The 11,287-nt window shown below is 45.6% G+C and overlaps 1 protein-coding gene across 1 annotated transcript; it reads right to left on the bottom strand.

Annotated features, from left to right (window-relative positions):
- Nucleotides 1–4,120: 4,120 nt before the first annotated feature.
- On the bottom strand, nt 4,121–7,324 carry MRFAP1L2 (Morf4 family associated protein 1 like 2). The gene is given in 3 exon segments (XM_070262744.1): nt 4,121–4,651; nt 5,619–5,977; nt 5,980–7,324. Coding segments are annotated over 2 exon segments (339 nt in total). The 5' UTR covers nt 6,023–7,324; the 3' UTR covers nt 4,121–4,651; nt 5,619–5,681.
- Between the last annotated feature and the right edge of the window lie 3,963 nt (nt 7,325–11,287).

Raw genomic sequence — 11,287 nt, 5'->3', positions numbered from 1 at the left:
CCTCCCTACTTGACTTGGGTGGGTCAAGGGTAGAGAGAAAATATGCCATCTGCATCTCCCCTTCCCAGGAATCTGTCCCAATACCCATCTCGGTGAGCCAGCTCACTGACCCCTTTCCCTTGCTGCCCTCATGCAGTCCAAGAGCATCCTCTGTCAACTCCACTTCCCAGTCACTCTCAAATCCACCCAGGGCCACTGTTCTCTCACTGCAGCACCTCCTCCTGGTCTCCTGCTCGCCTCTACACTCTCCACCAGGAGCCAGCATGATCCCTGAGAGTACAAATCAGATCACATCCTCCCTCCCCTGTCATTCCTCACATCACTCAGGTCACTTCAGATGCCACCTCCCCAGAGGCCTGCCTTCTCTGACTGTCAGACCTGAAACAGCACTCTCCTTCACTGTCTCAAATCTCTGACCCCACTTCGCTTTTCTTCAGAACATGTAGCACAACTGGACAGTATGGCACAGATTCCCTTGCTTGTCATCTGTCTCATCCACTGGAATGTACTTAAGGGCAAGACATCTCCTGGTTGGTTCTCTTCACTACTGCACCACCAGCCAGTTTTGATGGATTCCTGGAGGCTGAGAGATGCAGAGACAGTTAAAGAGCCCAGACTTCCAGCCCCGATGGCCTAGTGCTTAAAATTCAGCACTCTCTGCTTCGGCGGCCTGAGTTTGGTTCCCAGGTGCAGAACCACACCACTCGCCTGTCAGCAGCCATGCTGTGGCAGCCGCTCACATAGAACTGGAAGGACTTACAACAAGGATATACAACTATGTGCTGGGGCTTTGGGGAGGGAAAACAAAAAGAGAAACATTGACAACAGTTGCTAGCACAGGGCGATCCTTAAAAAAAAAAGGGCCCAGAGTAGGGTGTTCTCTCTCTATGAACGGACATGGGTCTACAGTAAAATCACAGCACCTCAGACTCTTCAGGGCCCATTTCCAACAATCTGCTCATTTTCACTTGTGGGCAGTAAAGCAAGTTATTAACTTGACAGATACTCTAATCTCTGGAGATAAAGCAGTGAACCAAACAAAATTCTCACCACTACAGAGCTTACATTTTAGTGGGACTCACTCACTAGACATCCTAAAAGAACCTCCCTCTGAAAACATGTAGAATACTGAATAAAACTTTAAGATAAAGATTTCTGTTTAAATGCATTGCTGAGCTGGAAAAAAAAGTGTGGAATCCTTAGAGGCTAAAAATGGAAAAGGAAAAGCAGGTAACCCAGGGATGTGAACATACAAGCCAGCCTTGGCTCTGGAGGCATCTATAAGCCTTGGCGAACTTGACAGGGCCGGTCTAGGGCCTCATAAAGTTGGGAGTTATGGGGCACATGGCTTGATCTCCCTTCAGGAATGAAGATCTTATTATCCTAGCTGCTGTGACAGCTTCTAGGAGGCAGCCCTAAGCTGGCAGTCATCTTCAGAGGCTGCCTCATTTGAAGGGCGCTGCCTCATTTGAAGGGCTCTGCCTCACCCAATGTCAGGATGCTCCTCCTGGGGCACCTGCATTCAATGGCTGATCCATAGAGATATAAAGCCTGGTCCTCTCATCCCAACTGGGGGAGAGCTCTGGAGCGTTACCAAACCTGTCTTAGTTATCTATTGCTGCATAACACATTTCCATAAAACTTAGAAGCTTAAAACAACAAACATGTACTTTCTCAGTTTCTGTGGGTCAGGGGTCTGTGCATAACTTAGTGGGGTGCCTCCGGCTCAAGGTCTCTCATGAGGTTGTAGTCAAGCTATTGGCTGAGCAGCTCCAGTCTCATCTGAAGGCTTGACTGGGATAGGAGCAGGATCTGTTTCCCAGATCACTCTTGTGGTTGTTGCCACGCTTCAGTCCCTCACCACATGGGCCCCTACACAGGGCTGCTTCATAACATGGTGCTGGCTTTCCCTGGGATAAACAATTCTAAGAGGGACAGACAGTGTCCCAGATGGAAACTATGGTTTTCTCATATCGCAACCTTGAAGGCAACATCCCATCACATCTGCGGAATTCTATTCATTAGAAGCGAGTCAGTAAGTCTGGCTCACACTCAAAGCAAAGGGATTCTACAAAAGCAGGAATGCCAGGTGGCAGGGATCATTGAGGGCCATCTTAGAGGCTGCCTACCAGTCTTCAGAACTCTCAAGAGCTGGATAAGTTTCCTGTTGAGACTTCATCACAACCCTACTCTCCCTTCTGCCCTATCCCACTTCTTTCCCTCCCACAGGTGTTGCTCCCAAGAGCACTCACTAATGAATGTCCTGCTAACTACCAAACACCTTACAGAAAGCTCTGCTGCAGTGGAAGTCTAAGACCAGGAGTCTGATGCCCACCCCAAGGGCCAAATGCAGCTCATCTCCTGTTATCATGAATAGTTTCATTGGAAACGCAGCCAGAACCATTTGTTTAGGTATTATCTGGCTGTTTTCGAGCTACAGTGGCAGAAACGAGTAGTTACGACAGAGATTGTATGGCCTAACAACCTAAGACATTTATAATCTGGCCTTTTACAGAAAAAACTTGCTGATCCTAGTTCTAATAGCAGATAGCCACATAGGGGGCTGCCCTAGTGGTTAAGTTCGGCACACTGAAGTTCCACTTCAGCAGCCTAGGTTCGCAGGTTTGGATCCTGGGCGTGGACTCACACCACTCATCAGCCATGCTATGGCAGTGACCCACATATAAAGTAGAGGAAGACTGGCACAGGTGTTAGCTGAGGGCTAATCTTCTGCAGCAAAAAAAGTTTAAAAGTAAAACTATGCCTTAAAAAAAAAACTAGAAGAAGAAGCCACACAAACCTGCTACCCCTAAGGCTATACAAACGTGAATATGTCTACTATTTCCCTGCTCAAAACCTTTCCATGGATCCCAATTTAACTCATTTAACAGCTCATTTAACTTTTTCATCAATGGATTTCAATGCCAAATAGCTTAAAACAAGAATTCTGGGTGACAGACAAACTTTACAAATAACAAATCTTTGTAGTTTCATGGTTTACGATCCAACCCACCAGACCTGTCCCATTGCAAAAACCCATCACACCAGTTCTGAATTCCTCACCTTTCCTCATGCTGTTCCCTATGCCTACAACACCCTTTCCTCTCTCCTTTGCCTTGGGAGATTCTGCTCCTCCTCCAAGAGCCCATCTCAAGAAGCAGCTATCTGACAAGGCTTCCAGGTGTCTGCACCCCTGCACAGCTGACAGCCTCCTCAATGCTTCCAAAAGACATGACATATACAGTTGTGAAACTTCATAAAAGATCTTGAGGCCAAAAATCTTAAAATACCTTTTAGTTTAGTTTTAAGGCTAAAAACCTTAAAGTCATTGGTGAGTCCTTTCCTCACACTCCATTTCCAATAACAGCTAGTACTTGTCCTTACTATGTCAGGCACTGTTGTAAGCGCTTTACATAGCATCGAATCACTTAATTCTCACAACATCCCCATGAGGTGGGTAACATAAGTATACCTATTTTACAGAAAAGGTACAGCGAGGTGAAGACTTGCTAAAGCTTACATCGTCAGTTAGTAGTGGACCTGAGATCCCAACTGCAGTCTGGTCCAGGGCATCCTCACTGTCCACCAAAATCTTGCATCTTACATGCCTACCAGCACCGTGCATTTTTTTACCCACAGAACATATCACCATATGATATATTCATATGTTTTCTGAAGCTTCCCCACTCTAAAATGAAAGCTTCATTAGAGCAGGGACACTGTTCTACTGTTTTATTTCTGAACAACACCTGGCACGTAGTATGCCCAGAAGAGTTACTGCCTGCACGTATGACACTTGGCACACAGTACCTGAGTTATTTTGTTACGTGTCTGCCCCATCAGGTCTCATCTCCATATTCCTACCTTAGGGTCTGGAGCACATCATGCAGTCAATGATTTTGATCATATGTGTTTCAGGGCTTAAAGTCAGAGGCCTGGACCAACAGGTTCCACGAGGACCTTTCCTGCTGTAAGAACTGTGCCCATTCATTCCTCACCCCAATCCCACTATGGTGTCGGGGGATTACTGGTCCTTCCCAATATTGGGCTTACTGAGTGCCTTATAAGCCACAAGCAATTTACCACATTTGATGACGATGACAATAAGCACAAACTATAATCCTGAGGAAGATTTTTTATTGTCTTTTGCCTAGCAAAGTTAAAGGGCTTCGGTTTATCTGGATCAATATATATGGGTCTTAGATCTTAAGCAAACACTTAATACACAAAACCATCTCCCAGCCCTTTTCCAGGGGCATCTTCCAATGACGCAGGCAGAGCTCCTCTGATAACTCCACTGTTTGAAAACAGACACGTGTTTTGCTTGTCCCAAGGTTTCCAGCAGTGATTAGGTCACAGAAGCAGCAACATTTTAAAACATTGAGAAATTCCAAGAATAAAAAACATGACCACTCATTAATTTACAATGTAGATTCAAATTCCCTTGAGAGCCTTTCCCAAGTAAAAGTTCTTTCCAGAACCGAATACATTTGGCAATCATTATCCACACAGTGTCACCACAGACCATATGGGTCTTAGAGTTCTATGCAGAAAGGACACAGGCAGCAAACCAAAAAGTGAAAAAAAGGCTCTCAGGTTTCAGCTTTTCCAGGGTGTCAGCCAACCAGTCAACCAGAGCCTGACAGTGAACCTAATGGGGAGAATTTATTAGCAAGAGGTTACCTGTGAGAACTGCAAAAGAACCCTCAGCACACAACTGCTCTGTCCAAACCCTGGCTCTCTGAGAATGGTCCAGCTTGGCGTCCAGCACCATCCTCTAAAGTGCCTGCCCGGGAAAGCTCAAAGGCTGCCAGGAAAACTTACTGTTTGTTCCAGCCAAAACCTGATGATAGGAGGACAGACCCCTGAACCCCTTCATGGAGCAGTTACTTTAAAAAAGCTTGCAATTATAAGTCCTCTCTCTGCCCCCTGAAATGCAAATCTTCTACTACCCCAAACTGTCTCAAGGCCCTGCAAGCGTCTCTCTGGCCTCTCACTCCTCGTCTCTGTGGGAAGAGCCGGTGGGCGCCTTGGTGCGACTTGTACCATCGCTCCTATGGCAAAGATAGACGCTTGTTTCTCCCCTGCACATGCTCCAATTAGCAAACCCAGATGGCCTAGTCACGCGGCCCAGACGCCCTTCTGCCCTCCTGGGCCCGGGCCCCCGCACCGAAGCCTTGAAAAAGTCTGGTGCCCTTTGTTTTGGCGAAGCCGAGCTCAGGTCACGCTGGACTCTCTTCCCCTCTGCGATAGCGCTTCCTGAGTAAAACCCATCCTTACCACGCTAGCGCCCGGCTTCGTTTACCTCGGACACCTGTGAGCGAGAACCGATTGTCCCGGGGTTAAACCTGCAGTCAGGCATCAGAATGCCAACTCTTGCAGAAACGGGCAAGTGAAACTCTCCAAACTCCCAGCTAAATTTAAAAATATCCAATAACGGTCATTCTGTTTCACACCTTTAAACTTTGCGCTCCTCCCCCCACATTTTATTCTACGGCCTAGGGATTTCTTTGGTTCAACCCCTTTGGCCACTTGACAGGTCTACACCCCTTACTGTTCGACTAATAACCTTTACATTTCATTTCTTAAAAAAACTGAAATTACTTTTCTCTAATTACCAACGTAAAAGGAGGGAAACCGTCCAAGCGAAAAGCTGAGCGCGGCCTCACCGGCCCGGTCCTTCAGCCGCACCCGCAGCCGTCGATCTGCCGGTGGAGCTCCACGAGCCTCTGCCCCATCAGCGCCGCCTCCGCCGCCTTCCTCTCCACCTTCTCGCACAGCCTCATCACCCTCTCCTCCGCCCCGGCGCCCACGGCGCTCTCCTGCGACGCCTCCACCTCGCTCTTGAGGGCGTCCAGCAGGCTGTCGATCTCCAGCAGCTTCCGGCGGGCCCGCAGGTGCGCGCGCACGTGCTCGCGCTCGAGGGCGGCGGCGTCCCGGCGGGCGGCGTCGAGAGGGGGCTCGGGAGCGTCTCCCAGTCCCGCTCGGGCTGCCGGCCGTCGTCCGCGTCCACGGGCCGCATCGCGCCGCCGCCGCCACCGCCCCGCGGCCCGGTCAGCGCGCCCGAGAGGCCGGCCGGCCGCCAGCGAGCGCCGAGCGCGGCGGAAGCGTCACCGTGACGAGCAACAGTTCTTGAGTTTTGTCCACTTTTTAATAAAACTTTACTTTCCAAAACTTTTCGCCTGAAAATTGTGAAAGCCACGTCCAAGATGGCCCTCTAGCCGTCAACCAGCGTTCTGCTTCTTTGCTGCCCGTTTCACGACAAACCGGGACCCTTTACGTTCACGCCCCCGGTGGAAAACCTCAAGCTGGAGCGCGCGCGCGTCCCTCCGGGTCTCGTGCCGGGTTTCGGGGGTCGCGCATGCGCAGTTGTGCACGCTCCTCGTCCTTCCCGTTGGCTCCCGTCTTTGCCAGTGTTCAGGGGTACTTCAGGCGGAGGCCGGCATGCCTACCAAGTTTTCAGGGCATGGGTTTTAACACAGAGTTGCAAAAGTGGCTTTTACCAGAAATGCAGTTACACCAAACACCGTGATCTAGGGCCACGAGACAACAGTTCCTCGCCTCCGTGGGTCCCCACGTCCCTCCCAGGGCCTGCCTCCCAGCAAGGCCTCGAGACATTTTGCTTTACCTTGACATGTGCTGTCTGGAAGGGATAAGTGGGTAGGTTTATGTTGTAGACACGCTAACGGGAAAGACTGGGGAGATCCTGCTTGCACAAGTGCTGCAGTTTGGGACTCAGTGTTCTGGTGGATCAAGGAGACCCAGTAATTCCACTTCTGAATACCTGCCCGGGATTTTGAGAGGATAAAGTGAGAAAACGGGCTCGAAAGTGCATTGTAGACTTGGTAGAGCTCCGGGCAGATCCTGGTGTTACTAGACTGTGTAATCTGGTAATGGACGGCAAAATATTGCAATTAGATCTGGCATTTGTTCCTAGCTTCACAACATGCTGGTTGGGAGACTTTGGGTAAACAGCCTGAAGCTGGCTTTCTGGGCCTCACTGTCCCCACTTGTGTTTAGTGGGGTTGAGCACCACGACCTCGAGGGAGCTGTAATAGGCAGAATGGCCCTGAAAGATGTCTGCATCCTAATCCCTGGACCCTGTGATTATGTTATGAATTACATAACGTATTTTGTAATTTTTGCCTTAAAATAGTGAAAGCCACATCCAAGATGGCCGATGCAATTAAATTTTAGGGCCTCAAAATAAGGAGATTAACCTGGATCATCCAGGTGGGCGTAATCTCTGCCCTTAAAAGCAGAGAATGTTCTTGGGCTGGATTTAGAGTGGTGTAGTAGAAAAGGAAAGCATGAGATGCTTGGACAACGCCCCCCCGCCCAGCCCCAGCCCCCACCCCCCAGCCCCATGCTGGCCCTAAGATGTAAGGGGATTTGGCTGGGAGACTTTAGGCAAATGTAAAGCATGAGAAGGACTTGACTTATTACTGCTGGTTCAGAGATGCAGGTGACCCTGTCCAAGGACAAGAGAGAGGCCTCTAGGAACTAAGGGTAGCCCCAAGCCGACAGCCAGCAAGGAATTGGGACCTCAGTACTACAATCCCAAGGAACTGGATTCTGCCAACACTCTGAATGAGCTTTGATGCAGATTCTTCCCAGAACCTCCTGATAAGAGCCCAGCCAGCTAACGTGTTGATTTTGGTCTGGTCAGACCCAGAGCAGAGAAACCTGCTAAGCCAACCTGTTCTATTTTTTTACAACAGTTTTAGGTATACAGAAAAATTGAGAAGATAGTATGGAGAGTGTGTGGCTCACCTTTTCACTTTGATTCTGGTTCCTTTGATAAACACAAGATTTTACTTAAAAAAATTCTTTTTTAGTTGTAAATATGCATGACATAAAATTTACCATTTTAACCATTTAAAAGTGTATGGTTCAGTGGCATTAAATACATTCACGTTGTTGTTCAAACATCACCACCATCCATCTTCACAATACAAGAAATGTTCACACATGGAGGTCTATGGGGAAGCCCTTCTGGTTTATACCTGATTTGGCCTGAACTTTACGTGAACAAAAGAAGCCTGATTATGGCCTGTCAGGCGCACATTGTCCATCTCCTTTAACCACTAAAGTAAAGACTTAATTCAGTCATTCCCCTACAGTGAAGAACGTGCTCTTTGAAGGTGAGGATTAATGCCTCCCTTCTTGTGACGCCAGGTAAGTCTCCCTTCCCACAGCCATCATGTCAGCCTGCTGAGTGCGTGCTAATCTATAACAAAAATATCTCCTTGAAACCTTGAAAGAATGTTCTCCTGTCTTGCTCAGTGTATGTTCTTTGTTCTGAAATGGTATATAAACTGTGCTGATAACCACGCTTCTCCGGGGAGCTTCCTCCCTTGCTGAAGGCTGCGCTCCTGGGTTAGTCCTCAGCTTGGCCAGAATAAAACTCTCTTCTGTTCTTTCCTATAGATTGATTATTGATTATTTGTGTTGACATTCAGAACTTTTTCATCTTCCTCAACTGAAACTCTGTACCCATTCCATTAAACAATAATTCCCCATTCTCCTCTCCCCCAGCCACTGTCAACCACTATTCTACTTTCTGTATCTATGAATTTGAATGCTCTAGCTTTTTAAAAAAATTGAGCTGAAATTCATGGAGCATACAATTAACCACTTTAAAGTGTACAATTCAGTGATATTTAGTGTCTCTACAATGTTATGCAACCACCAGCTCTCTCTAGTTTTAAAACTTTTTCATCACCCCGTAAAAACACTCATTACCCATTTAGTAATTACTCCACATTCCTCCCCTCCTCGTCCCCTGGCAACCACAAATCTAATTTCTGTCTCTATGAATTTGCCTATTCTGGGTATTTCATAGGTTTTAGTCTGCTACAGCTGCTACAATGGAATACCACAGAATGAGTGTTTTAAACAACAGAAATGTATTTTCTCATAGTTCTGAAGGCTGGAAGTCCAAGATCAAGGTGTTGGCTGGTTTGATTTCTCCTGGGCCTCTCTCTTTGGCTCACAGATGGCCACCTTCTCACTGTGTCCTCACATGGACTTTTCTCTGTACTTGAGCATCCCTGTATCTCTTCCTCTTCTTATAAGGACATCAGTCATATTGGATTAGGACCCACCTTATGACCTCATTTAATCTAATTACCTCTTTAAAGGCTACTATGGTCTGAATATTTGTGTCCCCTCTCCCCTCAAATTCATATGTTGAAATCTTAACTCCTAAAGTGGTGGAGTTAGAAGGTGGGTCTTTGGGAGGTGCTTAGGTCATGAGGGAGGAGCCCCCATGAATGGGATTAATGCTCTTGTATTAATGCTCACAGAGCTTCCTGGCCCCTTCCACCATTCGAGAACTCAGTAAGAAGGTACTGGCTATGAACTAGAAAGAGAGCTCTCACCCGAACTTGACCATCCTGCTGCCTTGATCTTGGACTTCTAGCCAATTTTGTCTCTAGAAACCTTACTAAACTCTACTACTAATGCTGATGATTTATCTTTAGATTCTTTCAAATCAATGGACTGTGAGAAATAAATTTCTGTTGTTTATAAGCTACCCAGTCTGTGGTATTTTGTTATAACAGCCTGAACAGACTAAGACAAAGGCCCTATCTCCAAATACAGTCATATTGGGAGTTAAGAGCTTTGACATACGAATTTTAGGGGACACAGTTCAGTCCATAACATCATATAAAAGGAATCATGCAACATGCGCCTTTCATGTTTGGCTTCCTTCGCTTAGCATAATATTTTCAAGGTTCATCCAAGTTGTAGCATGTGTCTGTACCTCATTCCTTTTTCATTGTATGGATATACAATGTTTTTCCATTCATCTATCGATGGCCATTTGGGTTGGTTGTTTCCACCTTTGGCTATTATGAATGATGCTGCCCTAAACATTCTTATACAAGTTAATATTTTATTTTTGATGAAAATAAAACATCATGCTCTCCTTTTATGCTTTTTTTGTTTGTCTTATTTCAAGAAATCCTTCTCTACCCTGAGGTCATAAAAAATGTTCCTTTATATTTTCTTCTAAAATACTTAGTGTTTTGTTTTTCATATTTGTGGATGATAAATCTGGAATTGAGGTTTGAGGCAGGGGTCTAATTGCACTCCCCCCACATGTATAGCTAGGTATCCTAGCCCTGCTTACTGAATGTTTCATCCATTCCTTCTAGTCTGCAATGTAACAGCTGCTATATGTCATGTCTCTGTATTTGCTTGTGTCTCTATCTGGGCTGTCTGTTCTCGTCCATTGGTCACCATCTCTAGGCTAATATTACATTGACTTAATCACTTAATATATAAATATTAATAATAATATATAATAATAATAATATATATTATTAATAATAATATATAATTTATATATTAATACATAATATATAAATTAGCTTTATAGTGAGTATTGATATCTGGTTAAGTATGGCAAGTCCTCCCACCTGGTTCTTCCTCAGGAATGTCCTGGTTTTTCTGCTTGTTCATCTAAATTTTCAATTAGTTTTTTAAGTTTGACCAAAGTGATCAAACAGACCCACCTGATGAGATTTTTATTGGGATTGAATTGACTCATTGAATTGATTCAGAGAACAATTACAATACTAATTCTGTCAATCTATTCAGTTGTTCTTTAATGTATTTCAATATAATTTAATAATTTTATTCATAAATCTTTTACGTATATTATGTTAAAATGTTCCTAGTTACCATTTATTCTGGGTTGAATAGTGTCCTTCCCACCCAAATTCATGTGCACTCTGACCCTCAGAATGTGACCTTATTGAAATAGTGTCTTTGCAGATGTCATTAGTTGATATGAGATCATACTGGATTAGAGTGGACCCAAAATCCAACGACATGGTATGTGAAGGCCACGTGCAGACAGACACAGGGAAGATGGCCATGTGACAATGGAGGCAGGGATGGGGCTGATGCAGCTACAAGATAAGGAATGACAAAGATTGCCCACGATCACCAGATTCTGGGAGAGACAAGGAAAGATTCTTTCCTAGAGCCTTCAGGGGAGCACGGCCCTGCCAACACCTTGATTTCTGACTTCTACCCTCTAGAACTGGGAGAGAATAAATTTCTCTTGTCTTAAACCCCCCAGTTTGTGGCAATTACAATATCCCTAGGAAAATAATGCAGAATTTAAAAAGTTTTTGGTCCTATTAGAAACGATAGCTTTTAGAAAATATATTTTCTCTTTATTCCTGGTGAATAGAAACACTACTGACTTTTATGTATTTTGTTTCTAGAAACCTTGCTAAACTCTACTACTAATGCTGACGATTTATCTTTA

Source organism: Equus caballus, chromosome 3 (genome assembly GCF_041296265.1).
Source record: "Equus caballus isolate H_3958 breed thoroughbred chromosome 3, TB-T2T, whole genome shotgun sequence".
Lineage (NCBI taxonomy): Eukaryota > Metazoa > Chordata > Mammalia > Perissodactyla > Equidae > Equus > Equus caballus.
This window is presented reverse-complemented; position numbering and strand designations above follow the sequence as displayed.